Below are 24,686 nucleotides of genomic sequence, written 5' to 3'. Positions count from 1 at the left end.
GGAAAGAAAATGAAGCCTGGAAAGGTTGAAAGACTAGAAGAAAAGATAGGAAATAAAAACCTGAAATACTCAGCAAGGCCACAGTTAAGTAGCAAAAATATGATAAAGTTTTTGAAGGGATAAACACTTATGGGAAGATATGGGAGATACGGTTTTAACATTTCAGGTGAAATTATTCTGCCTAATAGTAAGGTAGAAGGTACTGCCACAGCTCGAGAGCTAGGAAAGAGGTACTAAAGACCACTGGCGTTGATAACATTAAGAACTGGGAGGCTAGGATATTCTCTGAGTCACCAATGTCACTTAGAACAATAGTCAGGAAGGAAAGGAAGACTGCAAAGAAAGTTCCAAAGGGAGGGAAAATAGGGTAGCAGTTAAGAGCTAGGCTTGGATTTGAATGTAGATTCACACTCCTCTTAGTAGCTTTTATGACCTTCAATTTCCTCAGCTGTTCAATGAGATAACAATAACGACTCCTTCAGATGGATCTCATGAGAATTAAACGAGATAATACATGTGAAGTGCTTATCATAGCACCTGGTACAAACAAAGAAAATATACAAAATATGTTGGCTGTCATTAATATCGTTATTCCTTTTGTTAACAACCCTTAAAGGAGATTAGCCAGGGGATGAAAGTGAGGAACATGAATTCAATGTGTGGTTTTTTTTTAATGATGAAAGGAATGTCCTTCAGGCATCCACAGTCCCAGTGCTAGAACTACAGAATAAAAGAAGGCAATACTGCATCTTTTTGCTGTGACAGATTTATGCCTTTCACTTTACTCTGGTTTCTTCACTGTAAGTTTCCACATAAAATCATTCAATTGTTCATTCAAAAACTTTTTAGTGAGTGTGATTACTGTGCTCTGTCCATTATGCTATGATGGTGAGAACACACATATATATGAACCTATTAGTTCTGTTTCTCTTTAGAGAACCCTAATATATCCGCCCCCCAGAAAAAGAAACCTGTTGGAATGAATAAACTAATTTAGCCAAGTTGTAAAATAAAACATAGGCATACAAAAGTCAATTGTACTTCTATATCATAGAAACCAACATATGGAAAGTAAAATTAGAAGCAATACCATTTACACTAACATGAAAAAACAAAAATTACCAAGAAATAAATTGAATAAAAGGTGTATAAGACTTCTACATTGAAAACTACAAAACATGGCCAAGTGAAATTAAAGAAATAGAATTATACAGTGTGCAAGGATTAGAAGATTCAAGATTAAGTCCCCAAAGTAATCTGTAGATTATATATAACCCTTATCAACTTTTCTCAAATTTATATAGAAATTCAAGGAACCTGTTACGTGAGAGTAAAAACAAATTAGAAAAGAACAAAATTGGAAGACAAACTATCTGATTGACAAATAAACAAATATAAATAAAGATCAATGAAACAGAATAAACAAAGAAACGCAGCCACACATATAAGGTCAATTGATTTCTCACAACAGTGAAAATGTAATTCAATGGGAATAGATAACACTTTCAACATACTGAAACAACCATGTGGAAAAACGTGGTTTCCATATCCATGTGGGAAAAAATGAGCCTCAACCACTATCTCATACCATATACAAGAATTTTAAATAAATCCCAGACTTATATTTATACCCTAAAATGATTTTTTTTTAAATCAGAGGAAAGTGTAGGAGAAAGTCTTTGCAATCTTGGAGTCAGCAAAATAATTCATAGACAGAACCAAAACACATTAGACCATAATGTGTTTCATTTATTAATCATAAATGAAAAGGCTAACAAATGGCACTTCCCCAAATTAAAAACTTCTTCTCTTCAAAAACGCCATTAACAAAATTAAAAGTAAGCCATGAACTCAAAGAAAATATCCACATCACATAGATCTGACTGTGGTGTAAGGCCTAAAATTAAGGCCCCGTATTATGGGCTGCGTTGCCAAGTGGTGAAACTGGCAGGTTTCAAACGGAGTAACTGCAAGTTCCTGTCCCCACTCTGCCCCTGCAGATAAGGTCCTCTAGTCAAATAACCCTCCTTTTCAGAAGAAACAGGCAAAGGGCCTGCTTATCCCTGAGTAGTGGGTTTCAGTTCCCCACCAGCCCACAGAATTATTCAAACAAGTCAATCACATCCTCTTATAGAAACCATGGGGCACCTTACTCTCTTGACACTATGAAGCTTGCCTCTCACAGCCACTGCTTGTTCATTTTGTTCCAAGTGCAATCCTCATGTGGCCCTGCATGGCACACAATGTCCTCCTCCCTCGGCCTGTGAGCACATGTGACTAATAAACTGCTCTTGAGCTCACATGCCCAGTGTCCGGTTAACTACCGTGTTTCCCTGATAATAAGACCTAGCCGGACCATCAGCTCTAATGCGTCTTTTGGAGCAAAAAATTAATATAAGACCCGGTCTTATTTTACTACAAGACCGGGTAAAATATAATATAATGTAATGTAGTGTAGTGTAGTGTAATGTAGTGTAGTGTAGTGTAGTGTAGTATCGGATTATATCGTGTCATATAATTTAATACCAGGTCTTATATTAATTTTTGTTCCAAAAGACACATTAGAGCTGATGATCTAGTTAGGTCTTATTTTCGGGGGAAAAGGGTATGTGTGCAGCCATCCCCATAACCCTCACCAATGGGGTGAATGAATAGTAGGCAGTCAAAATACCAACAAATGACTTATACCCAGAATAAAGAACTTACAATTTAATAATAAAAAGATAAATAAATCCAACTTCTTAAAAGGGCAGATTTCCAGTTCCAGACAAAACGGAATAGATGCACTATTCCCTATTCCTCCTGCTGAGTAAAGCTAAAATACCTAGACATTACATGTAAAACAAACATCAGAAGACTGAAAGGTAAAAAGAGCTAAGGAAAGCTAAGGATTTCAGGGCCCAAGCAATGACACAGTGGTGAGTACTCTGGGTTTTATTTTTGCCTTATATATTCCAGACTAGGTGCTGGAGAAGCTGGCAACATGAAACTTCAGTGGGCACTTACCAAAAATAAAGACCAAAGAAAAGCCAGCTCTCTCTAGCCAAAGGACCAGGAAAATAAAAATCGGATTTGTTATTATGTAGGTCATTAGTGAATAGTTTCAGTGCATACGAAAGACGGAAGCCAAATTGGAAAGGGACAAAGCGTGAACAAAGAAATTTCCTTCTGGCAATACAGTATACTAAATAGTCTGCACAACTGTCTTGATAACAAATAAATAATATAAACTATCACTTATTACATTCTGTACTATAAATTTGATGTATTAGTTACGGACTGAATGTTTGTGTATCCCAAAATTCATATGTTGAAATCCTAACCCATGATGGTATTAGGAGGTAATATAGACCATGAGGATGGAGCCCTCATGAATGGGCCTAGTGCCCTCATAAAAGAAACCCAAGAGCTTTGTCACTCCTTCTGCCATGTGAGACAGCCATCTATGAACCTGGAAGCAGGCTCTCACCAGACACAAAATCGGCTGGAGCCGTGATCTTGGACTTCCCAGACTCCAGAACTATGAGAAATAAATGTCTGTTGTGTAAGTCAGTCTACAGTACCTTTGTGGTAATAACACATACTAAGACAATACTACATACGTGTGTGTGTACATATAAGTGTATACATATACACATATATAATGTTATATAGTATAGATATAATGTTATATAACATATATAATAAAATATAAAACATGATATAAATGAGCACCAAAGCAAGCTATTGCTTTATTTCTGGCTATTTCTTTAAAATCTTGGAGACCATGATATTTCAAATTCCATTTAGATGGCTGCAAAGGGCACAATGTTAAAACCTAGAGTTTGTTCAAAGTGGGAAGCCAACCTCAGGGTAAAAGGGAAACAAACCAGAGAGAGAGGAGAGACAGAGAGAGAGAGAGAGAGAGAGAGAGAGAGAGAGAGAGAGAGAGAGAGAGAGAGAGACTGAGACCTGACAAGTGTGGACCTTAGCACTGGGCATATGGAAAAAACAATTTCCCCTGAGGATTCATAATCACCAATAGCCCTCAATTAGGTTAGTAGCTGGTATTTATGTTATCATGTAGTCTGAAGAATTTTAAGCACAGAACTTAATTTAAGTCCTAGGTTAGTGGCACCTCTAAAGTAGTATTTACATGCTGATGGGAATAATTCATGACATAGGTAAAAACTAAAATGGCAGGAGGGAAAGATAATAAACTGAGAATATGAGAGTGAATGGAATCCAGAGTACCAGAAAAAGGATTGAAATATGATAGGAAAAGGGACCTGTCTTCCATTTACTAAAGTAAGAAAGAGAACACAGATGAAAGAATAGCTTTGGTGATGAAATGAGAACATTCATCTATGGTTCCTATTTTCTCAATGACACAGAAGGTGACTGAGGGGAAGTGGGAATAACATAAGACATACGGGAGATGTGAGGATAGAGAAGAGACTACAACCATCTCAGAGAATAGAAAAATGTCCCTAATAAGAAAATACAGCAGGATTACCACTATTCACTACCCATTGTAGATTTTTTTTTTTTTTTTGGTCTGACAGATCAACAATTATTAATAGATATCTTTCCACAGTTACAGGTGACCATTCTGAGCTCATCATATCATGAACACAATTTGGAATATTTTTCTTAAAGACATTTCCTTAAATTTGTTCTTAATAAAGGTCATCTGATACTTTTTTTCTCACTCTCACAATGTTGTAAAATTTTATTATGGTTAATATACATATACATGAAGACAGACGGATGAAGAGACAAGTAGTCACAAAGAAAGAAAAAAAAGAGACGAATGGTTAGAAAGAGAAATATACCCAGAAATACACAGGAGAGAGAGACTCATCAACCAAGAGGTGGGGAAAGGAAGAACAAAGACAAGGGGACTCAGTAGGTGGTACAGTGTTTCCCTGAAAATAAGACCTAGCCAGACCATCAGCTCTAAAGCATCTTTTGGAGCAAAAATTAATATAAGACCTGGTTTTGTATTGTGTTATACTATATTATATAAGATCCAGTATTGTATTATATATTATATTATATTATATTATATTATATTATATTATATTATATTATATTATATTATATCATGTTACATTATAAAGACCCGGTCTTATATTAAAGTAAGACTGGGTCTTATACTAATTTTTGCTCCAAAAGATGCATTAGACCTGATGGTCCGGCTAGGTCTTATTTTCAGGGAAACACAGTAGTGTTGGACCCAGAAAGGCCCAATTGACAAAAACTATCAGAGCCTAATGTGTGTAGATCTCTTAGAGACAGTATTATGGGTGATTTTATGTTCTCTCTTTCCTTATCTCCTTTTTCTATAACGTGCAAATATTGTTTGTTTAAAATAATAATAATAAAGCAACTACAAAGGCTGATTTCTCAAAAATTTAAGTTATTTCTTTTTTAGACTTCTTTTACTTTCTCCATTAATTTTTAATAAGCTATCAAAAATAAAATAAAAGTTCTTATGAAGTAATAAATGAAGACAGCAACTAATGTATGAACTTTACAGATAACCTAACTTTCATTAGCTCAGTAGTCCGTGATATTACAAACACATAAATAGATACTTATTAACTGGGAATTCTTTATCAACAGATTTTAAAGCTTCATTAGGTTGAGATGTCATTAGCATTAAAGACAAATCAGCAACATTATTTTTCAGCCTTAATATACATTTTCTCATGCTCACAACTAAGCACCAACATGCATGTACATATATCATTCAAAAGTTGCATGCCTTAGTAAGACTTATGAAAACTTTTCCTACTAAAGTTTAAATTACCAATCGTTACTCCAAATATTTACTATTTTCCCGAAATAATGTTGAATTTTATTACCAAATTATTATTTTCATACCTCTGAAGAGCTTTCATTATTGACATCCACTGTGTTTATAGGAGCTGCTGAATCCAAATCAGAACCTTGAGAGCCAACTCTCCCAGGAGTCTGAAATACAAACAGGAGGGGGGAAAAATCAAAGCAGATGTTAACAATATATTCATAAACTATTTAATAACCTAAATAGTAATCAGGTCTAGTCTTACACATGAGAAAAGTAGATGTTTTCTCAATAATAATAACAAACATTACTAGGAGCTAGCTATCCTTTATTGAAAAGTGATTGTACCTAATACTGTATCAAGATCTCTATATGCATTATCTCATTTTCAGTCTTTTTAAGTTAATACAAATTTTACATTTATATACAGTGCTTTATAGTTTCCACTCACTTTCACAGAATATCTTATTTAATCATAATGACATCTCTGTGAGAGGCAGGGCAAATGTTATATCTATATATGAAAAGAGATTCAAAGCAGCTAAAGGATTTCTCAAGATTGTATTGAACAAAAATCAGAAAACAGAACTAAAATGCTCATCTCCTAATTCCTCCTGCACTGCCCTCTTTACTATACCAGCTAAACTACAGTGATTTGAGAGGTGCTAAAAAGACCAACACAGTCCACATTATCTAATCACCATCCATCTACCATCTCTGCCAACCATTATCAATCTGTTTCCAATACGTGATATTCCATCACCAAAGATATAGTTTGTACGGTTAAAGGTCTTTTTCCCCCCTTCAACATTTATCATCTAATATTATCATTCCTTAACACATAGGAGTCACCTGAAAGGAATTGGAAATCTAGTAAAACACTGGACAAAAAGTCAGAGCACAACGACTGACTCAAGAATCCCTGTCAAAAAACGTTTATGGTACATACTATTAATACCATTATCCCCACTTTACACAAGAGAGAGCCAAGGTAGAGTCTAAATAACTTGCCCAAAGTTACATGGCTAAGAAATGGAAAAAGGATTTTAGCATAAGCAATCTGTCTCTTACTCACCAACGCATACTGCTTTTCTGCTGGACATCTGCACTGAGAGGCGCACCCACGGTCTAGAACAATTCACCTCACATTTGCCTCAACAGACAACATCTGTAATAATCCTATTACTATCACCAGAAATACTCTCACAAATTTGCCATAAGTAATCCTAGTAAACAGACATAAATAAGTCCAAGAGGTATTCAAAGTAGGCAACCCTGGTGTTGGTAATAGAAAAAGATTCATACTATCAACAACTAGATGATCAATAAAAAGCAGCATGAATCTCTGCAACCTGCTATCAAAGAATCAAATACAAACTTTTGAAGAAAGAACAGCACTTTACTGGGCAAAAACAAGAAAACAAAAAAGTTATTGTTTACTATATCTTGAAAGAAAATATCACTATCATAGAAGTTTTAAAAACATGAAGTTTCTTTGAAATACATAATTTATCTACTTCACACTACTTGTATACTGAATACAATTAAATAATCTACATGTGAGAATCATAATTGTACTGCTGTAATCCCAAGTAACCAATAGCTACGTCTTGAAATAGCTACTTGATTGAAAATATTAATCTAATAGTAGAGGAAAAACAGAAACACAACAAACCTCTAGCAGCATATAAAAAACAAATATATAGAGATAAATAACAAGTCTTTCTGATAGCTGGTGATATACTGAGTCAGAGTTTCCAAATTCTCAACATCCCATCTCGACCCCAACTCTATATATGACTTCACTCCAAAGAATATCAAGCAAGGAAGAGAGCAAAACTTTCCCTGGGAAAATTACTCAAATCAGTTTCACAACCTAACTGCTACTCAAGATAAAGAATCTCACCTTTAAATCTTACCTAACTTCAAAGCACTAAAACTGACTAAAATGATAACTAGAACAGTCTCTGCCCATAGAAAAGCCATAAAAAAATGCTTAATAAGCAAACACATAACCCATACTACTCTAGCTGAAACTAGATAGCAAACAAAGCAACCCAGCCAAAGTTGAGTTAATAATGAATTAATTCCCAGAAAAAGGTGAGTTAACGAAAAATAATTTTTTGCTTTTGCAAAATTCTTTGGGAAAAAAACAACAACATGGTTGTAGGATACTAAATATAAATATTTATATTTACCAAAATTATTTCTGAAACTGGAAAGAATACAAATATCAGAAATTAAATGACATACAACCTCAAAACCTTGGGGATTTATAAGACATCTATAAGAATTTCTTATAAATTGAGACTTTCAGCATTGATTTTGTTACTCTATTTCCTCCTCAGTCCACCATAAAAAACAATTAGGAAGATTTTCACAAGTTCAAAAAGTTTGAAAAGTCATCTACTATATGCAGACCTTGAGAAGGGTGCTTTTACCTGATCCTTGGATAACCAAAGATTTCTTAAGGCCCTCACTATCCTTTTTCTACTATGAAGAGCTAAGATTTTACTTACCACGTACAGATAAAGTGAGAAGGTATATTTGGAAATGACAAGTACTATTTTATAGGACAATTTTTTTTTTAATTTCATGGAAAGCAGCCCAGGGCTTCCCAGGGAGCTTTCATGTCTGACCTCTTAGCTTATCATATACTCTCTAGATGATCTCATTCAGTCTCTTAATTTGAATTACCCCCAATGCTGACAATAATAAAACTCTAAATCTAATCCAGATCTCTGCTAACCTTCAAATTCATAATTTTCTGTCCTGCTAAATATATCTACTTGACTGCCTTGAGAGCACCCCAAAGTCAGCTTATTCAAAACCAAATTCATTATCTTTTCTCACAAAACCTGAAGTCCTTCTGCATTCTCAATCGCGAATTATAGGAACACCACACACCCACCCTGCCTAAATCCAAAGTCTTCCCTCTTTTCCTTAACCTTCACTCCAAACTTCTCTCTTCCTTAACCTTTATATCAAACACTAAGTTAACTCAATCGCGACATAAATTCTGAACCTAGCCTCTCTTCCTCTCCTTTGCCATCACCTTAGCTCAAGGTGCCATTATCTCTCCCCCAGACTATAAAAGAGAGACCTACTTTAGCACCCTGTAACTTTACCCCACATTTCCAAATGCTCCCTTCTTGACTTCCCAAAGCAGTTGAAATTAATCATATCCAAAATCAAACCCTTCATTTAGCTCAACTTTTTACCATCCTAGGGGAAAAGTTTGCTTTTCCTCTGTGTTCTCTAACCTACTTAATAATAATCCTCATTTATTAAGAACCTCAGTTAAAATCTAACAATGTGAATAGATATTTGTACACCAGTTTTCATAGCAGCATTATCCACAATAGCTAAAAGATGAGAACAACCCAAATGTCCAAGATGGGTAAATGGATAAACAAAATGTATACATACATATAGTGGAATATTGTTCAGCCTTTAAAAGGAAGGAAATTCTAAAACATGCTGCAATATGGATAAACCTAAGAAGCATTATACTAAGTGAAATAAGCCAGACACAGAAGGACCAATATGTATAACTCCACCTATATGAGGTATCTAGAAGAATCAAATTCTGAGACAGAATGTAGAATAGAGGCTAAGGGATAGGAGGAATTGTGAGTTATTGTTTAGTTGTACAGAGTTTCAGTTTAGGATGATGAAAATATTCTGGAAAAACATAGTTGTGATGGTGGCACAATATAAATGGACTTAAGGCCACTAAATTGTATATTTTAAAGTGGTAAAAATGGTAAATTTTGTTACCACAATTTAATTTTTTTTTTTTTTGAAAACCTAACTGAATCTCACGTTGGTGGTATAGACAGAGAAAATAAATATTCCAAGTGATTTAAGAACACAACGTTTTGACTACATAGCCTTAGTCAGATACAAAATAAGGAAAACAAAACTGCTAAAAAAAATTTTTAAAAAGTAGTAAAATTCATTCTGTAATCTTATTAACAGTAATTTTAATATTGCTATTTTAAAGCTATTTTATGTATATTTTTAGAGAAAGTAATTATGTTAATGTTCCAAGAAATTCAGTATAACAAAATCAAATCCAAAAAGTAAAAACCATTTTATCATCTTAAATTTGAACTCATGTTTTGTTTGCTCTTATATATGTATGCATATATATTATAAATACAGAGAGAGAGAGAGAGAGAGAGGTAGTCACCACAATTTCTAGTAAGGACACAATAAAAGTGTCCACCTGAATTTAACTAACACACAATAATAGCTTTTATACATTAAAAAATGATTAATGTAACTACTCCAAGATTTACATCACTCTATTTTCCACCTTTTTCTTAAGTTTTTAAGTTAAAAGAAACTGGAAGACTAAATGACAAACTGCCAATCTGGTTTTCAGGGTATTTGAGTAAAATCAAGATGTTTTTATTCTTTGACAACAGTCATTGGTGAAAAGAGTGTTGGAAAACCAGCACTCACATTGTTAGTGGGAGTGTAACTAAATACAAAAAATGTACATATTCTGGGACTCACTGCTAGGAGATACCCAGTGGACAAACTTACAAAAGTACCACCTATATGTATATGTACAAGCATGTTCACTGCAGTATTATTTATAATAGCAAAACTGGAAACAAGCTAAATGTCCTTCAATAGGAGACTAGTTAAATTTTTATAATCTATACAACAGAATATAATGTAGTTATTAAAAATAAACACTAAGAGGTAGTTCTAAAACTGTTGATTCTAAAAGATCTCCAAACTATATTAAGTGAAAAAAATTCAAACTTACATGAAGAATGATCATATTTGTACGTTAATGGATACAGTATCAAAAAATTGTGGAAAAACTCACAAGAAACTATTAGAAATATTTATTGGAGAAGGGACTGTGTACTTTTCATTTTATACCTTCTGTACTCCTAATCCTAACTACTAACTGTCAGCCTCAAACTTTATATAAAATTTGTCTCAAATCCTTTCCTGGTTGCTTTAAATCTTCAACCTTGAAAACAGTCACGAATACTCTTCATTCCAATCTCCATTATAACTTTCACACTTTTAATCTTGTCTCATACTTTATTTTTGCTAATTGCTTTTTTGGTCCTTGGAGTTCCTTCTCATTTCTCCACCTTCTTCTTAAAACTGAATATAGCCTGATCAATATCAAATCCTGAAGTCATTACTCAGACTTTTACAATATGACCTTGACCTAGAAAACTTATGGAACCATATATCTCCACAGATGCTTTTCTACCATAAAACCATGTACAATAGTAAGCTTCTTTACAAATATACATTTAATACTAGCTCATTTATCTAAACTTTCAGCTGAGAACAATTCCTATTTTCTGAAATGTGAGCAATTCCACTTAACCTGGAGCCATCTACAACTTTAATGAGCAAGCAAATGCAGTCACCTATGTTGTTAAATTATTAATGCTAAATTGAGTGCAACCCCTATTCCATTTGTCTTTCAAAGTGGCCTCTAAGAAGCTATGCCCCTGTTGCATCTGATTCTAGTCGGCTGCAAAATTTCTCATGCACCAGCACATACTTCTGCTTTCTAAGTCTTTCCTGCCTAATCTGCTGACACACTGTACTACACTATGCCAGAGAAGGGGGTTAGAAGCATGTACCTAGCTAAATGCAATTGGCTCCTATTTTCAGCAGGGCCTGTCAAATGTCCCAGAAACAAAAAAACGACCTAAATCTAGGTACAGTGATTCAGAATTTAGAAGTTGGAGTCACACAGACCTGTATTCAACTTCCAGCTTACCCATTCTGTAAATTTACTTAACCACTCGAAACCCCTAGTCACCATTTGTAAAAAGGAACTAATGTCAGCCTCACAGAATTGTTGTGCGGATTAAATGAAATAATACATGTTAAATGTTTAAATGAGCACCTGGCATTTGGTAGATACACTACTAAATAGTAGACACTTATTATTAAGTGTACCTCTCCCCAAAAAGACCTAGAATCAAAATTTAAAAGCTGAAAAACATCTCAGAAATTATTTTACAAATGTTTAACTTCATAGATGAAGAAACTAAGCCCTAGAAAGTATAATTGTCCTATCAAATAGAGCTGCAATTAAACTTAGGTTTCTCAGGTCCCAATTCAATAACCTAGAAAGAATCTTATATAAAAAATGTTTTTTGGTCATCTCTCTGGTATCCATCAAGACACTTAATTTCTCTAAATTCAACCTCTCCATTGATAAATTGCAGGGACAGGACAAGATCATGGGTCCTTCTAGCTCCAAAATTCTTATCCATGTTTCATTTGAGCGCTAATATTTTTCCAATCTCTATATATGCTTAGCTTTCTCATTAACACTTTGAAAACTCTAAAACTTAGTGGCATGGTTATTAACAGTTACACGAAAGTTATTTTCTCTCAAAAGCAGCCAAGTCAGGGGTAAAAAAAAAAAAGCAGCCAAGTCAGTAAGAGACTAAGACCATTAAAACTAATTATAGATGTTACTAGAAATGAAATTGGATTTATAGACATCATACAATTAACTCAAGTAAAAAAAAATAAGTTTTTAAATACCTAACATATTTTTAAATATCTAATATGTAATTAAAATTGATCTACATATTTTAAACAAGTTTAGAGTAACTGATGCTTTGATTAAATAAATATGAATAGACAGACACAAAAATATACCAAAATAATGGTTCATGGTCTAGTTTTGAGAAGAGCCATTTTTTATCCTATAAATCTGAAAATCACTTGAGGGAACTGAGAAAGACGCTGATAATAAAATTTCCTGAGTGAGCATCTGTGGGCCATGTTCAAAATCCCACCAAATAGGATTTCAGTTTTGCTTGAAGACCTATCACTCAGCATTTTAGAATCTAACAGAAATTCTAACCTATTGGCCATGGATTCCTGTTATAAAAGATATGCAGATTACTAGTTTCAAAGAAGTAGAACACAACATTCATAAAATTAAAATCCATCTTGAATATAATCATCTTTTATGATGCAAAAATCCCTGAGAAAAACTATCCAAACAGCAGATGAGTCCAAATTCAGGTTCCCAAGGAAACAGACCCGGAGACTCTGAACTCTGCAAGCAGGTTTATTGAGAAGTGCTCTCAGAACACCTGTGCGGGCGCAGAGGCAGTAAGACCAGCAGGGAGAAACTGAACAGTATTATCAGTAACACAGTTGCAACAGCACCTCAGCTAATCCTGCTGCGAGTCCTGAAGCTGGAAAGGCCCTTCACAGAAGTCCCTAGCAAGGGGATGATGATTCCCTGTATCCTGAACATCAACCAGTGATCAAGGGCAGCCTGCTTCTAGGAAGGGGACATACTCTTGGATGAGGCAACTTCCTTCTATAAAGGCAACTCCCAGAGAAGTTATGAGCCTTTGGCAGCCATGACTGCAGGCAGCTGAGGGAACACTTCTCCATCCTGAAGGGGATCTAGGTGCACACCAAAGCACCCACTACAATAAATGTACCTTACTTGCTCTGAAATACCCATAAAGGGCTACACATTGGGTGGGGGAGGTCTCAGTAGAGAAGGAGACCTACTATCTTCTAGAGCCTACTATGTGCCAGGTGCTGTGATAGTCATTTTACATGACTTATCAAATTTCATCACTGAATCCTTGCTTACTGAAGACACTGTTTCTCCCCAGCAAAGATGCTAGAAAATGGGGTAAAAGGTATCAAGAGTTGTATAACACACCTAAAATGCTACTTTGAAGTTGCAAATGATCAGCAGACTCAAAATCCTGGCACTTCCTTTACTTTCAACAAACACTTTTACCCTGAATAGCACTTTAGAAATCCCTAGGTGATGCCCTCATTGTGCAGATTAAAGAAAGTCAAGCCAAGAGAAGCTCAAGGATATCCCTAAGATCACAATGGTAGCAGAGGTAGAACCTGAACTCAGGCCTTCTGATTCCAAATTCAGTGATTTCTCGACTTACTCTGATGCCTTCATACTCAAAAACATAAAACCAAAACAACCCTGAGGCATGAATCTTATTGAAAAGCACAGAACATCAACTTCCCCTAGATCATTTGCATTTTAGAAATCATGCACATAAGAAACTTCAGTTTTATACTAATTAAGGAAATGTCAGTTGGTAGTCTGCTAAATGAAACATTCTATCTTCCTATTAACAACAATAATAGCTCACATGGTCAGAAATATCCAGGATGGTGGAGTAGATAAACACTGTGCCTGATTCCTTCCATTAAAATTACAACTAAATTTAAGAACAATCAACGTGCAGAACCATCTGAAGTCTAGCTGAACAGAAGTTTTATGACTAAGGATATAATGAAGAAACTACGTCAAGACTGGTAGGAGGGGCAGAGATGTTAAACGAGCTGGCCCCGAACCTCCATATGGTGGTGGAGAATCAGGGGGGTATCTCAGATGCAGAGGATCCACCCAGAGAAGTGGGGACCCACACCAGGCTCCCCAGACCGGACTACTGGTGCCAGAAAGAGTAGCCACCACAACATCTGGCTGTGAAAAAAACACTGGTGATTATAACCATCTGGCTCGGACGGAAGGCTGTGGGAAACCCAGACATCCTCTTAAAGGGCCCACACACAGACTCACTCATTTACAGGTACTCACCCTGGACTCTGGCCAAGGGATAGTGACTTGGGTGGTGTTGGAGGCATACAGGGGTCAGACTAACATGTGTGGCTTTCGGATGAGGGCTGGAGAAGAGTCACTATTTTCCTGGTGTGACGTGCTTCTCCTGTGCAGCCAGCAGATGGGTGCCATACTTCCTGTGTGAATCCCACCCCTACACCAATGGCCAAATCTGAATCTGAATTGGTCTGGTGAGCTCTGCTGCTCCACCCTACTGACTCTGCTGAAACCCCACCCCACCCAACTTCCCCAATGCCAGATCCACTCTCAGCAAGCAGCCAGCCCACCTGCACTGCATTCTTTCTTGGAAAACTATTGGAGTTCACTGGCCCCGGATGGGCAGTGACTGACCTCAGCGTGCTCTGAGACTTTTGCTAAGTAGCTCCAGGCTCAGCACTGGCATCAAAACAGAATCTATATTAACCTGGTGACCACAACTGTCCCCATTCTCCCTGAGATCCTACTTCACCCAACTTGCAAACCACACGAGGCTTTATCAATGGCTGAACCTTAAGGGAGCCAGCAGGTGGCAGCAGGCCTTGGGTTGTCCCGGCTTTTTGAGGAACTACCCCAGACCTGGTACTGTTGTCACACGTCCTCAGTTCACAGAATGGTCTGTCCCACATGCCTCCAGGGTTAGCACAGGCAGCAAACAACCGTTGATCGCTTTGTAGCTCCTACCAGGTAGTCCCAGGCCAGTCACAGGCAGTGGGTGACTTAGGCCTACGCTGGAGCCCCTCCCAAGAGGCTCCAGAACCAACATACTTGGAGATTGGCTTCAGAGGACAGCAGAGCACTGCCCAATTAGCCCCACAAGCAACAAGTTTTCCAAAAGGTGGTCTCAACAGGCTCCAAAACCCACTGGGGTGAATGCCATTCAGTGGGTAAGCCCCCACACACACAGCCGCCCATAAGCTGTGGGTGTGACCAAACCCCACAGCCGATCAGCCTGAGGGTCAATACCACCCACTGATGTGCCAATAGCAATCATGGCTCTAATCATGCCAATAGCAATCATGGCACTGTAACAGGAGGGCACACACAACCCACACAAGGGACAATCCCGGAGCAGGTAACCAGGGAGACAGTTCCAGGGACCCACAGAGCACCTACTATATAAGGACACCTGGAGAAGACTGGGAGACATAGCAGATCTACTTAATGCATAAAAACCAACACAGAGAGGCAGCCAAAATGAGGAAACAAAGAAATGCATCCCAAATGAAAGAACAGGAGAAAACTCCAGAAAAAGAACTAAACAAAATGGAGACAAGCAATCTTCCAGACACTGAGTTCAAAACACTGGTTATAAGGATGCTCCAGGAACTTAGTGAGAACTACACCAAAGAGATAGCAAGCATAAAAAGAGACATAGAAACCATAAAAAAGAAACAGTGAAGAATAAAATAACTGAAATAAAGAATGCACTAGAAGGAATCACCAGCAGACTAGAAGAAGCAGAGGATCAAATCAGTGAAGACAAGGTATCAGAAAACACCCAATCAGAACAGAAAAAACAATCCAAAAGAAATGAGGATAGTTTCAGATATCTCTGGGACAACATCAAGTGTAACAACATTTACATCATAGGGGTACCAGAAGAAGAGAGAGGCAAGGGATCAAGAACCTATTTGAAAAAATAATGACTGAAAACTTTCCTAAGCTCATAAAGAAAATAGACATACAAGTCCAGGAAGTGCAGTGAGTCCCAAACAAGATCAACCCAAAGAGGCCCACACAAAGATACATTATAATTAAAACAGCAAAGATTAAAGACAAAGATGGAATGCTAAAAGCATCAAGAGAAAACCAACTTATAGTAACTTATAAAGGGACTCCCATGAAATTGACAGCTGATTTCTCACCAGAAACTTTGCAGGCCAGAAGGAATTGGCATGAAATATTCAAATTAATGAAAAACAAGGACCTAACAATCAATGGTACTCTACCCAGTAAGGCTATCATTTAAAATCAAAGAACAGATAAAGAGCTTCCTAGACAAGAAGAAGCTAAAGCAGTTCATCACCACCAAACCAGTATTACAAGGAATCTTAGAGGGACTTAAGACCACAAAAAAAAAAAAAAAAAAAAAAAAAAAATCAAAGTTATGAATCATAAAATGACAATAACTACATATCTATCAATGATTACTTTCAATGTAAATGGATTAAATGCTCCAATCAAAAGACATCAGAGGGCTGAATGGATAAGAAAACAAAACCCTTACATATGCTGCCTACAAGAGACTCACTTCAGATTGAAGACACACACAGACAAAAAGCAAAGGGACAGAGAAAGATATTTCATGAAAATGGAAAACGGAAAAAAAAAAAAAATCTGGGGTAGCAATAGTTATACCAAACAAAATAGACTTTAAAAAAAAGTACAACAAGAGACAAGGAAGGACCCAGTAATCCCACTGCAGGGTATTTATCCAAAATGCGACTTCGAGGCATGTGTATGTCCATGTGCTCACCGTAACATTGTTTGCAATGGCCAAGATGTGCAGGGAGCCTGAGTGCTTGTCAGTGGAAAAATGGATAGAGGAGGTGGTACATATATAATGGAATATTGCTCAGCCATGGAAGGGAATGGGTTCTTGCCGTCTGCAGTATGGATGGACCTGGACGGTACTGTGCTGAGTGGAGTGTCAGACAGAGAAAGACAGATGCAATGTGATTACACTTATATGTGAAATCTAAAGAACAAAATAAACAAAATAGAAACAAATTCATAGATACAGAAAACATTTCGATAGTAGCCAGATGGGAGGGGGGTTGGGGGATGTGGGTGAAAACAAAGGGGAAGGGATTAAGAAGTACAAATTGATTGTCAGAAAGTAGTTATGGGGATGTAGGGTATATCATAAGGAATACAGTCAATAATATTATAACTATGTATGGTGTCAGATGGGTACTAGATTTATTGGGATGATAGATGGGAGGGGGTTGGGGGGCAAGGTGAAAAAGGTGAAAGAATTAAGAAGTACAAATTGGTAGTTACAAAATAGTCATAGGGATATAAAGTAAAGCACAGGGAATATAGTTAATATTAGGTTGGTGCAAAAGTAATTACCGTTTAAAGGGTTAAAAATAATTGCAAAAACCGCAATTACTTTTGCTCCAACCTAATAATATGGTAATAACTATGTATAGTACCCAGTGAGTACCAGACTAGTCGGGGGGATCACGTCTTAAATTATATAAATGTCTAACCACTATGCTGTATATCTGAAACTAATATAAAATAATATTGAATGTCAACTCTAACTGAAAAATTAAAAGGGGGGGAAGGCAAAGGCGAATAAGAGGTTCAAATTTCCAGGTATAAACCAAATTGGTGTTGGGGATGTAATGTACAGCATGGGGAATACAGTCAGTAATATTGTGATATCGTGGTGCAGTGTCAGATGGTTGCTGGACTTACTATGGTGATCACTTCTTTAGGCATGTAAGTGTTGAGTAACTATTGCGTACACCTGAAATTAATATAATATTGTATGTTAGCTATATTTTTTAATTAAAAAAACCTATAAAAAGAATAGCTAACATGCAATCTCTAAGGCAGGCACAACAGCAAGCACTTTATTTATATTCTATCATTTAAACCTCACAAAAATCCTTTGAATAAAGTCAAAGGGATTATTCCCATTTAGCCAAGGGGAAAAAATAAGGCTAAAGAAGCTAAATAAGTTGTTAGCTATGATCGCGAATGTAGTGACGGACAGAACTGGAATTCCACCTGACTTCAAAACTTGTGCACTTAATGTAAAACCATCCACCATGCTGCAGTCCTATGCTTCTTCTCAATTCTCCTTTTCTAAACTTTTCATATTTGCATGATGTACATGATTTATTTTCATAACCAGAAATACATTATTTTATTAAGGATCTTATTTTAAAACTAGATCATTGCTTAAAATATTTAAAGTTGAAAACAGATATAAGTTACATTAAAAAAATAAACATCTTACAGAACAAAATAAATTCATACTTCCTTATCAGAGATCTAACTCAGTATGATTTACTGCTTAATCCATTTATACAACAATGCATTTTGGCATAGCACCATATAAAGATTGGAATATATTTTCCAAATATTACTTAGTTAATAAAGTCCAAATAAAGTATCACTGAATCTCTGGAAAAACTTTCACATTAGCATACTATATAAAATTTAACCACAGTCTGATATTAAAACTGAGATGAGGAAAATAATGTGGTTTTATTAAATTTCATCTACTACTATGGCCCATATAACACTTAAACAGATGGAGATACAACTAAGTGATTCATGTTATTGTAATAAATATGTAAGTCAATCACAGTGCATGCAACGGGCACGGATCCATCCTAACGCAAGTTACCCTGCCCATGTTGAGAACACGGTCCAAGATAGCCAGGTTACATGACCACATGTCTATTTCCAGCTGACCAGATGTGATCACCTGGACTCAATAGCAGCCATTCACAAGATTGCTAGCAGCCAATAAGAAGGTCCCATAGAAAAAAAATTAAAAATAAAACAACAACAAAAAAACAATGTCAAGAATAAACTACTGCTGAGTCCCCATGCTTAGGCCTTTAAATTGCAAACTATGAAGAGAAGTGATTAATTAGCTGCACAAACTGGCACTAAACAGACATACAGTGATTGATCCTGAGGTAAAGTAAGAGTACATGAGCGACTTGAGCACACCAAAGTTATAAGCCAGCCAAAGTTTCAAAAGACCACAGAGTCTGAGTATGCAGAAGCTATGAAGAAACAAACTAAAACAGAGGAGAAGAAAATTAGTAGATAGCAGAAGCAAAAGTATATAGATACAAGAGACACAAATACGTAAAGAATCACTGAGCCTTTTCCTAGAGTGAAAACCTGTGCAGGCCTGTCACGGAGGTCCTACACAGCACTGCCTGGGTGCTTCAATGCCTTTCAATACAAAGTCTCAGAGGTTGAGACCCATATTAAACTTTTGGTTTTGAATTGCCATGAAATTCCATCTTTCTTATTGGCAAGTGCATCCACCACTATCCAATTTTTGAGCTAACCTGATGGACTGTTTATTCCTAGAACCTAATAAACGTAATCAGAATTATTGTCACTATTTCAGAGCCGTAACAAAGCTTATGAGGTCAGACAATTAAGTTTGAGACCTTTTTGCAATGATGTTGCTAACCTTTTTTGATATCAGAGGGATTATTCATTATGAATTTGTACCAACTGGACAAACAGTTTACTATTTGGAAGTGCTGCAAAGGCTGTGTGAAAAAGTTAGACGACCTGAACTTTTCACCAACAATTCATGGCTCTTGCATCAGAACAATGCACCAGCTCACACGGCACTGTCTGTGAGGGGATTTTTAGCCAGTAAACAAATAACTGTATTGGGACACCCTCCCTACTCACCTGATCTGGCCCCCATGACTTCTTTCTTTACCCGAAATATTGAAAGGAAGACATTTTGATGACATTCAGGACATCAGGGGTAATACAACAGCTCTGATGGCCATTCCAGAAAAACAGTTCCAAAATTGCTTCGAAGGGTGGACTAGGCCGCTGGCATCGGTGCATATTTTCCCAAGGGGAGTACTTCAAAGGTGACCGTAGTTATATTCAGCAATGAGATGTGTTGCACTTTTTCTAGGATGGGTTCGCGAACTTAATTGTCGAATCTCGTATTTCTAAAATGATCTGTAAAAGATGTGTTTCGTGGTGCCATGACTCCTAGAAGAAGGAATCCTCAGTATCATACGACCCCAACTCCACTCTCAGTCTCAGGTGACTAAACCAGCAATGGACACCTGACCCACAGGAAGCAATTCTATTGGTCAGCCAGAGACCAACGCATGACCTGACAAGAAAAGATGAGGAGGACATTTTAGATTTTTCTCTTAGGATTTGGGAATTGAGACATTGGGTCAGTTGGTTATGTAAAAGTAGATAACAAGCAAGTAGAATTATGTGGTCAGATGGCAATTCGAGGTCTTGAGCATACTGAGTAAGCAGCAGCAGGGAGGACGGATGCAGAGATGCAGAGACAAGATGCCAGTGGTCCATGAGAGAGTGTGGGACAGAGAGAAGAGCTGCCTCCAACACGTTACATCCTACTCTCTAGAGACCCAACTGCACAGCAAATCTTATTCTTCGATCACTTTGAAACCTCACAAAAAAATCCCCATTTCAACTTAAACTGATTTGAGAAAATTTGTGATCCTTGAAAATAAAAAGCATTTGTTAGAATGTTGTCCAAGGATGGGAGATTACATTCCTCTCCTCCATATTTCTTGGACAAGTAGTCTGTGCTACATTTGTTTATTTTTTATATGTTTTTAATTTATTTCCTTACTTCCCAGCCAATCATTTCTCCCTATGACTCTCCTGAAACTGAACTATGTATGATCTAACTGTTCTATTCAGTGGACACTTTGCGGTCCTTCTTTGACTGGACGTCTCTCGTGAATATTCACACACATCTAACACTCGCCTCCACTCGTCTCCTGAGTGCTAAGCCTACGCTTCCACTTGCCTAGTGAACGTCTTCACTGGGATGCCCACGCCTCTAGTTCACACTCGTCTTCTCCCCAAACCTGTTCTTCCTCCTCTGTTCTTTACCTTGGTTGGTTCTACCATCCTCTCAGCTACCCAAAACAACTCCCAAGTGAACAAATCTTCAATTTTATCTCTTAACTTTCTTGAAAAATCAGTCTATTCTCTATTCCCAAAGACACTGCCTAAATTCAAGATTTCATCCTCCCCTGGACTGGTAAGTAGAGATCCAAAAATTCCGATTCAATGGAGGGATTTGGGAATCTGATTGATTGATTGATTGATTGATTGATTGATTGATTGATTTTAGGATTCCAAATGATTTTAATGTGCAACAATTTTAGGAACTAAAAGGTTATTACTCTCTAGCTGGTCTCTCCCTTAACGGAGCCATCCTGTCTACACAGCCACTGAGTAGTCAACATACATTTATTACTGAAAGCCACTAAGCATTAAGCACTACATTAAGTCCTATACACTTAGAAAGAAAACAAAATACCCACTCTAAGGAAGCTCAGTCTAGTAGGGAAGAATTCCAGTAAACAAGTTACAAAAACAACGTAATAAATTTTCTAGAGCTATGTGGTATCATTTCCCGTATGCTAAATGTGTGCTGAATGCCGGACACTGCGGTGAGTGCTTCATGAACATCATATAATCCTGGCACCACACTGTGAGGTACATATTATCTTTAATTTACTAATAAATTAACTGGGTCCCAGAGAGCTTGAAATTTTGCATAAGATCTCACCCTCATTAATGGAGAAGCCCAGCGCTTAAATGATGGTCTAATTCCAAAAGGCCATTCTCTTAATTAGTAATGGGCCGCTTTGGAAGAAGGAAGAAAAAGAAAAAAAAGCAAGCAAACAACTTCTAGTGTCACCTGAACTGAGCGCTGTGGGCAAGTGATTGTAGGACATTCTGAGCAGAGCAAAGAGCTTCTAAGGAGGTATGACAGGATGAGAGAACAGGGTAAGTTGTGGGAAACACAACTGGTGAGGATAGCAAGGCCAGTAGATGTACAGAGGTTTGTGGAGATGAGCCTGCAATGGTGTTAAAGGGACCAGAGCATTACGGGGCTGTGTGCCAGGTCAAGAATCTGGATATTTCCTATGGGCACTGACTAGTCCCCAACGGACTTTAGACAGAAGAGTGATTCACCTGATTTACTATTTTTATAAAGATTACCTGGGAAAAATATATTTAAGGGTTTTCCTTATTACAAATTTGATCATTTAAAAACTTGCCATGGCTCCTTGTTGTCTATAACATAAAGTCCCAAACCCTTTGCAGTCTCATCTCTAACAATCATCCCGGTGCACACGCACAAATGCTCACAATTCCCCGCTGCCTTGCGAGGCGGCTTCAGGCGCTTGCATGACCGGGTCCGGCTCCCTTCTGTCCCCTGTTCCTCCGGCCTGAGTCATGTCCAGCCTCTGCAAGGACTTCACCAACGTCCATTCTGTTTCCATCCCCGTTCTCCCTCACCCTCCTGCCACAGAATTACTTACTTTTTCTTTTGTACTCACAAACTTCCTCTGTGTATCTATTCACACTTATCACATTGCTTTGTAATTATTTAAGTATCTGTCCCTCCCATTAATACTCGAGGTTTTTTTAATACCCTAAACCCAGCACAGTAATTAGCACAGAATAAATGTTCAATGGTATGATGAATGTCTACACAGCCACACAAACACACACAACACCACACACACACACATGCACACGCACAAGGAGATTTAAAAAAAAAAAAGATAAAGGGAATGATAAGAAAAGTGTTCCTTGAAGAAATTTGGAGTATATCATAATAATAAAACACCAACATCAGCAGCAGCTAACATTTAAAGAGAACTTACTGTGTGCCCGGTTGTAACTGTTGTAACTACATGTGTTAATTCATTTAGTCCTCACAACAACCCTATGAGAAGGGTACTAGTACATATCATGACCATTTTAATGAGACACAGAGAAGACATAACTTGCCCAAAGCTACTCAGGTTGTAAGTGGGGTGTGGATACCACCCCAGGTAGTGTGGCTCCAGGGTTCGTTCTTAATCACTAATTATATTGTTTCCAAGTCAATCAAGAAGACGACCACCAGGATTAGAGGATAAAACTTAGTTCTAGCGCTGATAATCTCTTCTTTGTTCTTAACACACTTAAAACAAATTTACACAGAGAAAATTAATCTCACGTTCTAAAATTCACTTCAATAAATGAGTAATAATTTCATCAAATTTAAATGTGTGACTAATTTGGGAAGCCTTCCCTGGCATCGTAGTTTAGATCAGGACCCTCTTGCTATGTGCTCTTGGGGGTCCCTGTGCTTTTCTTTCCTAATACTCACCCAAGGATGTGACTATACAGTTATGGGATTCTTTGAACAGTTCCTCTGTCCTTACCTGGACACTAAGCTACTAGCGGGTTCACGTCTGTTTTACTCAACCATGTGTCCATAGCACATAGTAAGCCCATAATAGATATTTGGGGAATAGACATGTCCAAGGTCTTCCCTATTCATCACTTTTTTTTATACTCACATAGCCATCACCCTAATGCAAATCATATTTACTTATGCCTAAAATATTAAAATCACTCCCATCGGATCTCTGCCTATACTCTCCTATGGTTTTAATACATCACATGAAACACTGGCAAATTAATTCTTTCCAAAACATTCCTTTTGATACTCATTTCAACAAATATCACTATTAACTCCTACCATGTGCCTGAAGGAAACCAGAATATGTCAGCGCAAAATATGCTACTTTGGCATGTTGATTATTTTTAATTAAAGGCACTTAACAAATAGTATGTACAAAAATGACACTCAGACCCTCCTTTTTCTTCCTGAAAGCAGGAGGTAAAACTCCCACGTGAAAGGAACCCTCCCTGTACCAGCAGGGTAGAAGGCATCCTTATCACCAGAGACAGAGAATTTGGGGCCAAGAAGGCAATACAAATCCTTGTTTAACTCACCCGTATCTTCCTAGTTACAGTAGTACCTCGGTTTTCGAACGTTTCAGAACTCGAACGGACTTCTGGAGCAGATTACATTCGAAAACCAAGGTACCACTCACTGTACTTCTTAACCATTTACTACCCTCAGCCCAAACCCCTTTGTCTTGTCAATTCTTCACCAATATATTCTTTCTTTATCTAAAAGGTGAAACACTTTCTGCTCTGGTCATTTTTCTCGGTCTTCATTCTCTTGTGAATGCCCCCATATACATGCAAAATTTTAATAAAATTTGTATGCATTTTCTCCTGTCAATTTGCCTAATGTCAGTTTAATTCTTGCACCCAGCCAAAGACGCAAAGAGAGTACAGGAAAATTTTTCCTCCCCTACATACTAAATATATTTCACTGCTTAATAAAATCTTACTGATTTCCTAATATCTACAGAATAAAGTTCAAAAGTTCAGTTAGATTTGTCTACTGAAAGAAACAAGAAGGAAGGCCACCCAAGATCTTGATCTCTAATACCATTCCCCACTAAAAGGAAAAGGGCTCCTCAGAGAAATGGCTATTTTCAGCGCTGGGAAAGGGTAGATAAAGGATGAGCCTGGAATGCCTTGTTATGTCAGAAAGTAAGGAAGAGCTCAAAAAAAAAATTGACAGGGGCATGTCAAAAGGAGCCAGGAGCCATCTTAAAGGGGCTACCACTGTTCAAATCTGGGACAGTTTGAGCACCAAAAGAATGAAGTACAGTGATGCAT

The 24,686-nt window shown here is 37.2% G+C and overlaps 1 protein-coding gene across 8 annotated transcripts in view; it reads right to left on the bottom strand.

The window, feature by feature from the left end:
- The window catches only part of EEA1 (early endosome antigen 1), a 114,304-nt gene that overhangs the window by 83,891 nt on the left and 5,727 nt on the right, over positions 1–24,686 (bottom strand). For 4 of the 8 annotated variants that reach the window (XM_074325284.1, XM_074325285.1, XM_074325286.1 and 1 more), the window contains exons 2-3: positions 19,824–20,268; positions 5,869–5,958 (exon numbers count right to left, since the gene is read on the bottom strand). Coding sequence is in view for 4 of the 8 variants with exons in the window: in XM_019710311.2 (XP_019565870.2) it covers positions 5,869–5,958 (90 nt within the window). In the remaining 4 variants the exon portion in view is untranslated. The remainder of the gene's footprint in view (positions 1–5,868; positions 5,959–19,823; positions 20,269–24,686) is intronic. The other 4 variants (XM_019710311.2, XM_019710309.2, XM_019710307.2 and 1 more) reach the window with 1 other exon arrangement.

The sequence above is a fragment of the Rhinolophus sinicus genome, linkage group LG02 (genome assembly GCF_036562045.2).
Source record: "Rhinolophus sinicus isolate RSC01 linkage group LG02, ASM3656204v1, whole genome shotgun sequence".
NCBI lineage: Eukaryota > Metazoa > Chordata > Mammalia > Chiroptera > Rhinolophidae > Rhinolophus > Rhinolophus sinicus.
This window is presented reverse-complemented; position numbering and strand designations above follow the sequence as displayed.